The sequence below is a fragment of the Podarcis filfolensis genome (genome assembly GCF_964270895.1).
Source record: "Podarcis filfolensis genome assembly, chromosome: 14".
Classification (NCBI taxonomy): domain Eukaryota; kingdom Metazoa; phylum Chordata; class Lepidosauria; order Squamata; family Lacertidae; genus Podarcis; species Podarcis filfolensis.
The window spans coordinates 39477121-39492419 of record NC_139616.1 but is presented as its reverse complement, the minus strand read 5'-3'; the positions used below and the strand labels follow the sequence as shown (position 1 = coordinate 39492419).

The following is a 15299-nucleotide window of genomic DNA, read 5'->3' as shown; positions in this document are numbered from 1 at the left end:
TGTTTGGTCGAGGACTAAGTATACTTTGTAAAATTGCGACTTTAAAAAAAGGAACAAGCAATTTCAATGCAATGTTGCTGTCTTATATAAAAGGAATATATGAAGTGGGATAAGGCCAGGAGTCCATCTAGCTCAGTATTGCCTCTTGGATCGCAGAATCATAGATTTGTAGAGTTGAGAGGGATCCAAAGGGTCATCTAGCCCAACCCCTGCAGTTCAGTGGTACAGCTTATAGCATGTGTTGCATGCAGAAGGTCCCAAGTTCAAGCCCTTACATCAGGGAAGGGCTGCGAAAGGCCCCTGTCCAACATCCTAAAAAACTTCTGCTAGTCTGTGTCTAATTCTAAGTGAGAAGGTCTTACTCGGTGTAAGGCAGCTTCCTACATCAGTTCAAAGGCAGGGTAGGGAACCTGTTGCCTTCCAGATGTTAAACAACAATGCCCATTGTCAGCTGATCACTGGCCATTCTGGCTGGGGTTGATGGCAGCCAGAATCCAGACAGCATCCAGAAGACCACAGGCTCCCTATCTGTGCTATAAGGCATATTTTAAATGACAGGCTCAGGTCTAGGCTTGTATGCAACACCCATATTCTTTCATGACAAATTAGCCCAGAGAAGCCTTCTAACAAATCACTCCCTCTAAATAGTAAACACAGATGGCAAGTGCCAACAGGAAAGTAGCCAAAACAGGGACCACTGGGAAACAAAAGGGGGTGTGTGACTGTCACAAATGGTGGAACTTCAAAGGTTGCAGAAAAAGTACAAAAGAAAAATCTGTTTTCTTTTAAAAAAAGCAACACTGGGGGAATTGCTTACGCTCACCCCACTCTTACAGCTGATCATATCCTGGAACCCTAAACTGGGGTATTCCTGATAAGAGCTGAGCATCCATTGGCTACAACATTTTGTTGCAGCCCCTGCTTGTCCTTTTTAATCTGAACCTTGCATGTGTTAGGTACTATTAAATAGTTTGGAATCCAGTGATCACTTTTAACATCTGCCCACATTGTGACCTAAATACTCTTAAAGCTAACACAGTTTAGCACACACTTGGTTCTACACATTTTAAATGCCAGCCTAATGCTGATGGTGGAGAACTCTTGCCTTAACCTCAGCACAGAACTAAATGGGTCCCCACTCCTTTTTCCTCAATACATTTCTTCGAATTTTGCCTGTGATGGTTTTTGGCAGCTCTTGGACAAATTCCATCTGATGGAAGAAGGAGAAAAAAAAAGAAGCACCAGAATTAAATTGCAAATGCCTATAAACGTTAAAGTTAGGCAAATCGGAGTACCGTAATTTTCGCTCCAAAACACGCACTTTTTTGCTCCTAGAAAGTAAGGGAAAATCCCTGTGCGTGTTATGGAGCGAATGCACTCGACCGGAGCCATGGCTGCCGTCAGTCAAGCAAAGCGGGAGCCGCTTGCAGGGCTTTGCACGGCTCTAGCTTTGATTGCTTTACAGCCAGGAGGAGGGGGAGGAGCCGAGGAGGAGGGAGGGAAGGAGAGCCATGGCAGCAAAGTGGGCAGCAGCCGCTTACACACGAGGAGGGACAAACGGGAGCCATAGCGAGCCGGAAAAGCGCCGTGTAGCCAGCAACAGCTGCTGCAGCCTCAGCTAGCAAAGGTCCGTGCGCTCTCTAAACGGAGCAATGAGGCTGCAGAGGGACGGCAGGGCACAGGAGGGCTCTGAGCCACGAGCGCAGTGAAAACCAGTAAAAAAGTTTTTTAAAAGGCTGCTGGGGACAGGAGGGCACGGGATGAGGGAGAGGGGGAAATTACGATTCTCCCAGCGTCTCAGCTGATCCGCTGAGCAGGACTTGGGTTGCAGGGGATTCACCATTAGCTGCGTAAAGCAGCAAAGAGGGAGAGAAGGAGCAAAGCGGGAGAGGAAAGGAGCTGCTTACACTGCTGTAAGTGGCTGCTGTCTGGTTGGCTCCTTTAAAGCAACAGTGCTCTTTCCCTCCCCCCTCCCCGCTCAGCTCACCGAAAAGCTCCTTTTCCACACACCCCACGCGAGCTCCTTCTCCCCTTAAACCCCTCTCCTGCATCATTAGCAGCATCCTTCTCTACACACCCCACGCGTGTTCCTTCTCCCCATAAACCCCTCTCCTGCATCATTAGCAGCATCCTTCTCCACACACCCCACATGAGCTCCTTCTCCCCTTAAACCCCTCTCCTGCATCATTAGCAGCATCCTTCTCTACACACCCCACGCGTGTTCCTTCTCCCCATAAACCCCTCTCCTGCATCATTAGCAGCATCCTTCTCCACACACCCCACATGAGCTCCTTCTCCCCTTAAACCCATCTCCTGCATCATTAGCAGCATCCTTCTCCACACACCCCACGCGTGTTCCTTCTCCCCTTAAACCCCTCTTCTGCATTATTAGCAGCATCCTTCTCCACACACCCCACGCGTGTTCCTTGTCCCTTGAATGCTTTTCCTTCCCTCCCCACTTAAAACGTGGTTACAAAGCACGGATCCACATGGATCCTCAGGATTTTTGCACTGGGTCACCCCAAGTTCACCATCAGATCACATAGCATATCCATGGCTACAGCCTGCACCAAAAAACACACACGCACCCACTGTTTCATGGGGCTGCAATGGCGCAAAAACGTGGTTACAAAGCATGGCTCCACGTGGATCCTCAGGATTTTTGCATTGGGCTACCCCAAACTCACCGTCGGATCACGTCTGTGGCCACAGCATGAACCACAAAAATCATACATCCACTGTTTCGTTTAGAATATTTTTTTCTTGTTTTCCTCCTCTAAAAACTACGTGCGTGTTATGGTCAGGTGCGTGTTATAGAGCGAAAAATACGGTATGCTATTTGGCCACTGAAGGGGTGAAGCTGAAATGGGAACAGCAGCCCTGCTATAGATCAGACCAAAGTTCCATTCAGCCCAGCACCCTCCTTTTCCTGGTGGCCAATCAGATGCCTTCAGGAAGTCCTTGGTAAGGCACAAACACAGTAGCCCCCTCCTAAGGAACTAGTATTCACAGACATCCTGCTCCTGACCACACAGGCTTCACTATTGATAAGCCTGTCCATACTAAAAGCAAACATGGATATTATTTGGGATCCATTTTTAACTCACCTTTCTAGGATATTTGTATGGAGCAGTCACCTTTTTGACATGTTCTTGCAGCTCAAGGGTTAACTTCTCAGGGTTGTGTGATGCAAAGGAAGGAGATAAGACCACAAAAGCTTTCACCACCTAAGGAGGATAAAAAACAATCAGTACATGTTGCAACGTTTAGTTGATCAAAAGCAATAAATAATGAAAGGGGAATGTTTTGTTTTTTTAACGTTCAGGAGGACTTTAGGACCATATGGAGAGGAATTTAATTCAGGAACAAATTTTGCTGTTTCTATACCAGAGCATGGGTGTTCCTTCGCCCATTCCCCCTGCAAACAACAACAACTTGAAAATTGCTAAGGATCTTGATGGGAACTGAATGCTTTCCATGTTTAGATGTTTTTCCATTGCTGCCTTAGAGCATAGTGAAGTTGTCCCCATCCTGGTGCATTTCACAGCTCCCCCTGCCATCAGGTGTTTACATCAGCAGGGCTTCATTAATATAATTCATTTCTATTTGTGTACACACAGGTGGGTTGGGCATCTTTACCCTATGAAAATGTGTCTAAATCTCAGCTAGAGACAAATTAGGAGCATCTCAAGGACTCTAACTAGGGAGAAGCCAGGTTTGAGAAACAACACATCCAACAGGATACATAAGCCTTTTGGATAATGTCATGTGAACACATAAAGAACCCGGCACTGTAAATGCAGTGAGTGCATATTAAAAAGGAGCGTGAACACAGCCCAAGTCACTCTCCTGCAGGAACTCCAACTTAGCATCTTCCCCTCTTTCTCAGGGCTTCCTTTGTTCCTGTGTAGAATCACAGAACTGTAGGGTTGGAAGAGACCCCAAGGGTCAACTTGACCAACCCCCTGCAATGCAGGAATCACAGCTAAGGAATCTCTGGCACATGGCTATCCAATCTCTGTTTAAAAATGAAGGAGAGTCCACCACCTTCTGAGGGAGTCTATTCCACTGTTGAACAGCTCTTACCATCAGAACATTCTTCCTAATGTTAGTTGGAATTTCCTTCATTGTAATTTGAATCCAGTGGTTCAGGCCCTACCCTGTGAAGCAGCTGCTGTTTCCCCAATGCCCCGATTCCTATACTTTCCCAAAATTCCCAATATTCCCACTGATCCAAAAAAGTTGGTAACCCTGTAAAGATGAAACCATGCAAAGATGGGAACATTTGTAGTCTGCAAATCCTATGTCAGCCTCTGCCTTGTAGACAACCATAATTCCCAGGCCGTGCATTAAATAGGATTTGAGTTTCTTATTTAGCATTTCATTACCTCGCCTCTGACAGGATCTGGACTGCTCACCACAGCTGATTCGACCACTGCTGGGTGCTCAATTAGAGCACTTTCCACCTCAAAAGGCCCAATACGATACCTGGAAGCAACAACAACAAAAAGGCCAGTTGACTCTGAAGGTGACTTGGAAACTACGGCTAATTCAGAATGCGGTTGCCATACTGGTGACAAGGAATGGCCACCAGGACAGTTTTTTCATATGTAAGCATGGCAGCCATTTTGGGCGCAGCAATGTTGTGTGACCTCACGCCACAATCTCACCTCCCAAAAGCACTTTATTTGGGGCCGCGATCTTGTGCAGATCACGTAACTCACCTGGAAGACGTGAGTCCCAGTTTTGGGCCTGGACATGTTGGAGGGTATGATGTACTAGTAAAACTGTTTTATTTCATCAGGCCTTAGGCCTTGAGTCATCTATCTGCTTCCTGGTTGTGTTCTGTTTCTTTATAATTAGCCATTTCCCCTTGTACAGTGGTACCTCGGGTTACAGATGCTTCAGGTTACAGACGCTTCAGGTTACAGACTCTGCTAACCCAGAAATAGTACCTCGGGTTAAGAACTTTGCTTCAGGATGAGAACAGAAATTGCACGGTGGCGGCGCGGCGGCAGCAGGAGGCCCCATTAGCTAAAGTGGTACCTCAGGTTAAGAACAGTTTCAGGTTAAGAGCGGACCTCCAGAACGAATTAAGTTCTTAACCCAAGGTATCACTGTACTTGCTTTCTCATTTTCCTGTGTATTTTGTGCATTTGTATCTATTGTCATTTTGCTTTAAAAATCAGTTAGCTGTTTTGAAGGCTAACCAGTGGGAAAGTGGCCTAGAAATATTAACAAATACTTGCTCCTCTCTGTAGTAACACATTCTGCAATGTACAAACCCAGAAGAGATGATAACATCATCGGATCGCCCAACAAACCACAAATATCCATCTTCATCCATTAGCCCTCTGTCTCCAGTAATGTAGAAATCCCCACGGAAGACTGTAGCAGTTTTCTCTGGATTATCCTTACAATAAACACAATGATATGTCTATGTGAATCAGGAGTCTGTGGCTGCTGCTCTTACCTAGGAAATAATTCCTACTCCTGCAGTAAAAAAAGGTAAAGGACCCCTGGGTGGTTAAGTCCAGTCAAAGGCGACTATGGGGTTGCGGCACTCATCTCGCTTTTAGGCCAAGGGAGCCAGCATTTGTCTACAGACAGTTTTCCAGGTCATGTGGCCAGCATGACTAAACTGCTTCTGGCGCACAGAGGACCGTGACGAGTGCCAGAGCGCACAGAAACGCTGTTTACCTTCCTGCTGCAGCGGTACCGATTTATCTACTTGCACTGGCATGCTTTCGAACACACTTAGAATTGAGGAATTGGTTAAGTTATGGGGGGAGTGGGGTCATTTTTTGCAATGGCCCCCTTAGGCTGCAATTATAAGAACATAAGGAGAGCCTGCACAATCCAGACACTGCCACATCTAATCCAGTATCCTAATATAAGGACATTGACACCACAATGACATCAGGTGACCCATTTTGCTCTCTGTACTGTGCTGTTCAAACTCTGCTGACCAGCTGATTATAAGGACTTGCACAGCGCTGCACAAGTCCCTTTGGCCCAGCTGCAAAGCAGCCTTGTGGACCAAATGGGTAGGCTTGGCAGGCCTATTTAAACTCATGGGCAAGAGTTCCCCACCCCTGATTACGGTGGTAAAAATGTTGCCATCGCATTGCAATTACATTGACATACAGAGAATTGCTACTCCTTACCATATAACGAGGGAGAAAAAACCAAATGGCCGATTTGATTTGGTGTACAGAACTAGAGAGGGGAAAGAACTCGCATCTAAATTTACCGTGAAGCAAGAGAAAATACAAAATGGCCACTTAGATTTGACATACCGAAAATTAAAAGGGGAAACGTGTTGTATATAAATCACTTAACATGTAGCAAGAAAAACAAAACGGCTGCTTTGATTTGATTTCCGGAAACTATACAGAGGGAACTGTCTTGCATAGAAATGAACTGCTTACCACATAGCAGGAAAAGAAACAAAATGGTCTCTTGGATTTTATTCTAATGGCAATGTCTCCTTCTTCCCCACGAGGCAAAATATTGCCGTTTTCATCTATAATCTAGGGGGGAAAGGCAAGTACAGTTATGGTTTGGGGGGGGGAACACCTCTAAACACACAGATATCATTACTACTTTATTGAAACTCTTCTTGTTTCCATATTTTCACTAGACCCACCTGACAAATTAGCTGCCCTCTTACCTGAACATCATATGGTGGAGCTGGTGTGCCCATGGACCCAGGTTTAATTTTCTTCCCTTTCTCATTTTGCGATATAATACCCTGCAGCAAACAAAAGTTTTCAAACCCTTGATCACCTTTGTAAGTTGCATTTTTATTCCACTTTAAAATTTCGAGCAGATAACTCAGTTTGTACAGACCTGTGACAGAACCTTCTCAGCGGTGGCTCCCCATTTGTGGAATGCCCTCATTATTAACATTCCTGTTTGCTCAGGAATTTGATGGCTGTCAATTTGATACTGTCTTGACAACTCTGAAATTATTGTTTAATTGATTGCTTTTAAATGGGCTGTCTCTAACAAAGTTCCCCTCAGGGTAAACCAGTTGAAATTATTGGGCATGGCTAATTGAGGTCTATTTATTTCAATGGGCGTACTCTATGCAAATACCAGGCCCCATTTGCACTGTGCATTTAAAGCAGTATTATACCACTTTAAACAGTCATGGCTTCCTTCGTAGAATCCTGGCAGCAATTGTTCACTAAGGATGGTGAACGCTGTTAGGAAAACCCTCTTCCCAGGGAACTCTGGGAAATGTGGCCCTGTCCACTACTTTGAGTTCCTAGGAAGGAAGATGGGATATATATGCAACAAATTAACGATGATGGTTATTATGACCTTGTCTAAGCACATTCACTTGGTTAGGGTTCCACTGCATTAAGCACCTCTCGTTTTGCTCCAGCAACAAAGGATGTTACATTGTGCCCCGGTTTCTTTCACTTGCTATGCTGACCCACTAAATTGGGCCTACCACTTCAGTCTGTCCATAGCCTTCGTAGATATCCAGACCCGTCTGCCTTTTCCATTGCACCATCACCTCTGGGTTGAGCGGCTCCCCTCCTGTCAAACAGTGCCTCAGGTTCTTGAACCTGTAGCTTAATAGAAATAAGAGGAAGGAGTCACAGTGCTTTCCTTAAAAAAATAAAAATAAAATGTCACTGGGCTCCATTGAAAATGGATTCTCCATGTGAACCAGGAAGTGACCTCTCCAGACAATGGAAAAACTTCTTTTCTTATCTCTGTGGCTGTGATCACTCGGTGATGCGGACGCCATTAGGAGGTTGAATGCACACGCATATTCCGTCCATTTCTCTCCCACCCGCCTCCTCCGTGCAGCCCCGGGCACTGGCAACCCATGCTACGCCACTGGTGATGCTGTGTTTTTTCCCACCAGCACATTGGTGCATAGTGCGCTAGATGCAGGATTGCAGCACTTTGATGCGCAGGCTGGGAGGATCATTGTGGTGGGCAGATACAGGTGGGGTGTTTTCCATTCCAAAGGCTGGATGGCAATCACAAAAGAACGCCTACATCCCCGATGCAAAACAATAATGCAGGGTACCTGGTAAGATCATGCTGCACCAACATGCGATAGGCTGTCGGGGCGCTGCACACTGTCGTTATTGGATACTGGGAGAGAGTCTAGAGAAAGTAGGAAGGGAAGAGTGGGAAGAAAAGCACAAATTCACAATGAAAATTATATTTCGCTTCGTGGGTAACAAGAGCACATTTTGAGCCTTCCCTTTATCCAAAGAGCCCTAGGAAGAGTTCATTATCTCTCTGCTCCACGAACCCATTTTATCCTCACAACAATTCTGCAACATGGGTTAGGGTAGGAGTTAGTGACTGGACCATGAACCATGATACCGGCTGGTATCCACATGCTGGCATACTCCACTGTCTATCCTCCATCCAGCCAAACAAGATGCACTATCAAAGTTCAAGGATCCATTCCCAACCAGGAAAAACACTATGAAGCAGGGTCAGGAAGTGGTAGGCCAGGGGAGAGTTTGAAGGGCCAGACAGAGAGGTCTGAAGGGCCACACTGGCCCTCTGGCTGCGACCTGCTGTTGGGTTGAAATAACGACAGACAGGTAGCGAGTGTCATCTGGGAGGCATCTCTCGAGCAAGTCTCGGGGAGTCCCTTTTATTGAATATTACAGCATTGCCACATATGTGCTTATTGCTGATTGGTCAACACAAGTACAAAGCAAAGGTTGCATTAATCACCAATAGATTAAAGGCTGGGAAAGGGAGCACAGGACTAGGCAGGCATGAAGACCTCCTAATTAAATTATAACCAATGATTAATATAATAAGACTTAAAACAATTACTAATGATTGATATAGGAAACTTACAAGAGCGTAATAATCACGTTCCGTAGATGCGATCAACTATGCATTAAGAACGGGTCAAAGTACAATGTTTTCCTGAACTCAATGTGAACTGGACATTTTAAGGTGGTGAGTGAATGTCTTAGTATTGGGACGTTTTGTGCAGCATTATGTGCAGGAGCGAAGCGTGAGAGCAAGACTTCCCATCAGGCCACAGTCGTGTATAGGATCATAGCATCCAGCATCCCATCATCTCATAGCATCCAGCATCCCATCAACCTGCAGGTCACTTCACTTGGTCAAGGTTCCATAGTCTGGGTTGTTTTTTTACCCAGTTGGCAGAGAGTGTGAAACATAGCTTACACCCCCCCAAGATAGGACTTATATTCTTACATTTAGGAATTCTCTTGGCTCAAACTGGGGCATGCTGTGGACAAAGACGGTGACGCCTCGAAGCCATGGGGCAAAAACACTCCCCAGGCCTGCCTTCACCCAGCCTGTATCGGACATGTTCCAGATGATGTCTGAAGGTCTTATGTCCAGCCAAGACCTGTGAGAGACAGAAGTTGAGAGATGGGAGCCTGCACTAATATGTACAAGAAAACCTGTGTCTTTCACTCTGCCCAGAGACTTTCAGAGAGGATATGGGATACGGAAACGATCAGTTGATGGGTGGCAGCCTGCAAACCTCACTTTCTTTGCCCACCAGGTTCAATTTCTCCACCCTTGAACTTGGGAATGGGGAAGAAAATTGATTCACTTTGCATTTAAAAGTTGAATTTACCAAATGCACACTTTGGGAAACAATAGGCGAACCAAAACACCACTATCCTGAAAAATCCTCACTTTTCTAAATTTTGCAAGGCAGCCCTCCAACCCAGCAGTGTGTACAAAAAAAAAAAGAATTACATTTGGTTAAAGTGTGCACATATATATATATGCACATATTCACGTAAACAGTATTCAAAATGTACTTGTCAAAATGTGTATGTTTGTCAAAATAGCATACAAAATTGTGTTTATTAGGAGAAATTGTCACTGAAATTGTCGCAAGGATTTTTTTTTTAAATTCAGATTGCTGCAGAAATATGGAGAACCAAATTTAAGACTGGAAAAAATGAGAAACTGAGAAAACTGAAAAATGATTTGTCTATCCCTGCTCCAGAGAGAGAGAGAGAGAGAGAGAGAGAGAGAGTTAGTTTAACGCTTTAATGCTTCCTGGAGATTTATAAAAACACAAGCAAATTATAGAACTATACCTTCCAGATAATGCCAATCCAAGAGCTAAACTGCTTTGGGAATGCTCTGCCATTTTTGGAGACCCCGTAGTTCCACTTGTGAAGTAGATCGTCATTGGTTCATCGCTCTTGGTTTTCACGCAGCTATGATCAGAAGGGGCCACGCTTCAAGAAAGTCAAAAAGGGTGACAGGTCAAGGAGGTGAATGTCCAAGTCTTCTGTATTTAAATGTACAGCAGAGGGTGCAAACAGAAGCTATAACAGGGGCTAGCCTCATAAGTGCCAACTGTGGGAGCCTATTAACGTGGCTTTGTGTCATGCAATTGTCACATGAACCTCCTGTGCCGATGCTCATTCTCAGACACTCATGAGCAACTGTATGCTTCTGAATACCACTGCTTTGGAATTGCAAGTGAAGAAAGGGCAGCTGAAATGAGATTTTGTTTGTGGACTTCCCACGAGGCATCTGGTTGGCCACTGTGAGAACAAGGTGTTGGATGAGATGGGCCTTTGCTAGAGCTGGTTGCAGGTTTGATGGTCTCCTGGACTTTACCACCCACCACCACCAATATTCTTGGAAGTAGTGGCCAGATCAGGGAAGCTGTCTGCCATTTTAACTTCCTATAATGCCCAAGAGCGATGCTACATCAGGAGCTCTGAGGAGTTGTGGGGAACTTATAGGGCAGGTGGTTTTCCAAACCCAGTTGTGGTCACCAGTCATACACTTCAAGTACTATTATGCTCAGTCAGTAGAGCATCAGGCTCTTAATCTCAGCAGTGGCGAACTTTGACATTTCAAATTTCAACAGTGCCCTGTGTGATGCCAAAATTCAGTGCCCGCCCCCACCTCTCGCCTTCCATTCTAAGTCATTTTTGCGGTGCCCTCTTGGCTCAGTGCCCAAGGTGGCCAAACTGGGTGCACTCCCCTAAATCTGCCTCTGATCTCAGGGTCGTGGGTCTGAGCCTCTCATTGGGCAAAAGATTCCTGAATTGCAGGGGGTTGGACTAGATGACCCTCATGGTCCGTTCCAACACTATAATTCTCTGATTCTATAATATTATAAACAGCCGTTCCTTCCCCCCCAAAATCTGTAAGGCGTTAAGGGTGCTGAGAATTGTTAGAAGACCCCTATTCCCCTCAGAGAACTACAGTTCCCAGCATCCCCTGGAAAGAGGAATTGATTGCTAAGCCAGTCTGGGAATAGTAGCATTCTGAGGGGAAGAGGTCTCTTAACAACTCAGCAGCCTTAACTACATTTCCCAGGATTCTTTGGAGGAAGCAATGAGGAACATGCATGTTGAGATGTGGGTTCATTGCCGGTTCTGAACCCTACCAGGACATTTCTCCTGCCGTATAAATAAAGCCACTGTTACTCACTCAAGCAGCTCCTTGAAGTTCAGCCAGCCCCCCCTCCTGCCATCGGAGAGCAGCAACTTTGTTTTCAGAAAGGGGCAAGAAGATGAAATGGAGTCCACTGCAGGGGTCAAGGTGTCATGGGTAATGATGCATTTGGCCTTCGAAACCCGGAGTCTGTACTGGATATCTTTGGCCGTCAGCTGAGGTGTCCCTGGCATGAACACAATCCCTAGAAGACCAACACATTCAAAATGGTGTTTAGGTTTTATGGATTCACTTTTGTTTTTACTTTATTATCCCACTTTTCTTCCTTTTTTAGAATTTTTTTTTTCAAAGATTCAACAAGGAAAACATTTTACACACACACACACACACTTTCCTAAAACCATGGTCATATCAGTACCTTTATGGGGTTCCCTGAACCCCCAGACTTCCCTCCACCCCTCCCTTGGCTTCCAAAATTCACCTTTTAAAACTGCATATAATTGTTGTTGTTTAGTTGTTTAGTCGTGTCCGACTCTTCGTGACCCCATGGACCAGAGCACGCCAGACACTCCTGTCTTCCATTGCCTTCCACTGCCTCCTGCAGTTTGGTCAAACTTGCATATAATTACATTTATCCAAATTGTTATACTTCATTTTTATCCGTTGTTATGTAAAGTGTTATAAATCCTGAAAATGTTTTTAAAGTTTTTCAATGTTCTTTAATATTATATTCTATAAAGTTATGCCATTCTCTATTAAATTTGTTATCTTCTTGGTGCCCAATCTTCCTGGTCAGCCTTGCCATCTCCACATAGTCCATCATCTTCATTATCCATTCTTCTTTCAATGGGACTTTTTCTTCTTTCCATCCCTGGGCGTATAGAAGAAAAGTGTATGTGGGGACGGATGGACTATACACCCCTTTTCTTCTAAGACGGAACGCCGGCCCAGACCTGCTTAGCAGTGGTGGAGAACCTCTGTTGCATGGTCCATTTTGCGTCTTTGACTCCTTTTTAGATGCAGCAGCCAACTTATGTCATACAGCACACAACCCCACAGCGGCCATTTTGTGACTGGCACCCACAGCAGTTTCTCAAGTTTCCAGAGCACCCAAGATGTGCTTACCTGACCGAATGCATGCCACATTCAGCAGCCACCATTCTGGGACTCGAGGCAGAATGAGAACCACACGGTCTCCTCTTTGCAGACCGCATGGGCCAGAGAGCACATTGGCCGCTTTCCGTGACAGGACTCCCAGCTCCTCAAAGCTCCATCTCACTTCCTTTCCTTTGCCGTCTATCCACCAGAGAGCTGGATTGCATGTCCTGCTTCCATCCTGCAAAACAGCATCAGTTTCAGGGTGTTCTCCAGTTTATGGTAGAGACTTTATAGATAAGGTTGTATCATACAACAGCAGCCCCCTGCCCCCCCTTTGCAAAAAATTAAAGTAAGTCTCCAGCCCTTTTATCAATACGTAAATGCAGGCTGTGCAAACAAATCGGAACGAATGCTCAGTAAAGTCTGGGCACAGTTTAACCACCACGTAAGCTTTGTGTAAGCAACCTTCAGAACAGAGTAATAGCAGCAGCAGTGGTAATAATATCAATAATAACAACAATAACAAGAATAAGTTGTTATTGGTCACTCTTTTTTTAACCAAAGTAACTAAGTGATTTACAGTAAAAACAAGCAAGCAAACAGATACGTTAAAACTGGAGAAAAATAAAACAAAGAAAAATCAAAAAGAGCTGTTTTTTACAAGCTAGAACAGTGGTCAGCAAACATTTTCAGCAGGGGGCCGGTCCACTGTCCCTCAGACCTTGTGGGGGGCCCGGACTATATATATTTTGGGGGGGAAATAAATGAATGAATTCCTATGCTCCACAAATAACCCAGAGATGCATTTTAAATAAAAGGATACATTCTACTCATGTAAAAACACACTGATTCCCAGACCGTCCGCAGGCTGGATTTAGAAGGCGATTGGGCCACATCCGGCCCCCAGGCCTTAGTTTGCCTACCCATGAGCTAGATTAAAACATCCCATTCACTCAAAGAGAACATGGGTAAGTAAAAGCCAAAGACCTGGTGAAAGATGACTGTTTTTGCCTAGCTAAGTGGCTAAGTGGGTTGAGGGCTCCCGGTCGCCTTATCTTTTGAGACACTTAGCTACTCTTTTCTGAAGGTTACAGGGGATGCAATTTGGCTAAAAACTGACAGAGGCCAGGAATGAGGCGTCTCTCTTTATTGGACCCCCCCTTCCTCTCAAATTCAAGCACTGTCTTGGCATATCACCCCAGTAAAGCAGGAAATGGCTACCCTGAGTGGGGAGGAAGGTTACCTTTTCAGCTTTGGACCACTGATCCAGCACATCGCTTGCAAAATTAAAGTACTCTGGGACCTCCTTGTCACCCCGGTTAATAGCTTCGTAGTGTGAAAGGTCAAGTGAAGCGAACCTCTTGTTGTCATTCTGGAATGCCCTGCAAAGTGATTGGCAGCTCCAGACAGGCCTGAGTGTTTTGAGCTTGAGTAAGTTTTGCATGTTGCAATGTGAGTGGGCCTGAGATCATGGGTGGTTTGGTCCTTCAAGAAAAGAGAAAACGAATCATTATTTGTTATAGAACCATAGAACTGTTGACTTAGATGTCATCTAGTCCAGTTCCTCTAGCTACTACTTATAATTTCTGGAAATAACTAAGGACATTTTTGTTCTAGCCAGCTTTTTCCAGCCAAATGTATTTTTTTATTATTTATTATGTCTCTGTCTTGGATGTTTATTTGCATTTGTATTGTATAGGATATGCAATGCAGGATGATGAGGATGATTAACAATTTATTAATTGCCTTCTACCCAATTGGAATGAACAATAAAAATGGGAAAAAAAAACAGTTAAATGCACAAAAAACAGTATACACATTTAAAAAGAATACAAAATAGACACACAGGGCATGCAAGCACAACATCCCTGACTAGCAGATGGAAGGATCTGTCAATTTTGCCCCTCTAAGGGTCTCATTTTCCCAATCTTAAACTCATTTCTCAGCATTTCTGCAGCAATTCATGGTTTTTGGTTTTTTTTAAGCCCCGGGTAACACAATGAAGTTTTGTATGTTATTTTCACTAATATATGCAAGCCTGCACGCCTTCTGCTAGCATATTCATTTTTGTCCTCGTTATTTGGTCTGAGAAATGTATTGCAAAATTTGGAGAAGTGCAAATTTCAACGGACGGCTACGTTTCAATTCACATATTGTTTTGAGAATGGTGAATTAGTTAGATGCACCTTTTGTATGGGAACTGAACCCAATATCTCTAACATTTGTAATCAGTATTACGGACAGGGCAAACAGTTACATTATGATCATTTATGATTACTATTATTAATTAACTGCCCTTCAACCTGAAGGGCAGTTTACATCAGCAAAACACAACCTTACAACACAATACTAAAAGCAGTCTAAAGCAACTTCCATAAAGCTCTCATGCATTCTCTTGGTCCAGATCAGCCCCCTGCCAGTTATTCCCTTTTTCAAAAAAGTGTGGCATCACATCTAGTTTGGCAGTAGGAGTAGCGATGAGAAAGTTCGTGCTAGGCAACCTTCCTACCTCACAGGACTGTTGCAAGGATAGATAAGAAATCGCAAAAAAATTCAGGGTGTGCATGGAAGAACCAATAACTCAAAATCAAGCAAGCCATTATTACCTGGAGGCAGTTGGCTTAGACAAGATGTCATCCTGCACCACCAGAGATGGAAAGAGCCTCTGGCCAACTCCTGCTCCTCAATCCAGCTTCTCCAAAGCGTATGAGTCTTGTTTGTACTATAAGGGCCTTTCGCTGGAAAGGATTATTCCCCTGTGAGAATGAAGTTGTTTGTTTCACCAATGATCCTTT

At 44.6% G+C, this 15299-nt stretch overlaps 1 protein-coding gene across 1 annotated transcript in view; it reads right to left on the bottom strand.

Moving 5' to 3' along the window:
- Positions 1-21: 21 nt before the first annotated feature.
- The window catches only part of LOC310748725 (uncharacterized protein), a 35604-nt gene continuing 20326 nt past the window's right edge, over positions 22-15299 (bottom strand). Inside the window, exons 15-27 of the mRNA XM_083584568.1 lie at positions 13748-13966; positions 12532-12742; positions 11443-11650; positions 10086-10229; positions 9220-9376; positions 8054-8133; positions 7463-7586; positions 6674-6754; positions 6432-6533; positions 5286-5413; positions 4389-4488; positions 3108-3227; positions 22-1210 (exon numbers count right to left, since the gene is read on the bottom strand). Of these exons, the coding sequence (XP_083440694.1) occupies positions 1124-1210; positions 3108-3227; positions 4389-4488; positions 5286-5413; positions 6432-6533; positions 6674-6754; positions 7463-7586; positions 8054-8133; positions 9220-9376; positions 10086-10229; positions 11443-11650; positions 12532-12742; positions 13748-13966 (1761 nt within the window). The 3' untranslated portion in view covers positions 22-1123. The remainder of the gene's footprint in view (positions 1211-3107; positions 3228-4388; positions 4489-5285; positions 5414-6431; positions 6534-6673; positions 6755-7462; positions 7587-8053; positions 8134-9219; positions 9377-10085; positions 10230-11442; positions 11651-12531; positions 12743-13747; positions 13967-15299) is intronic.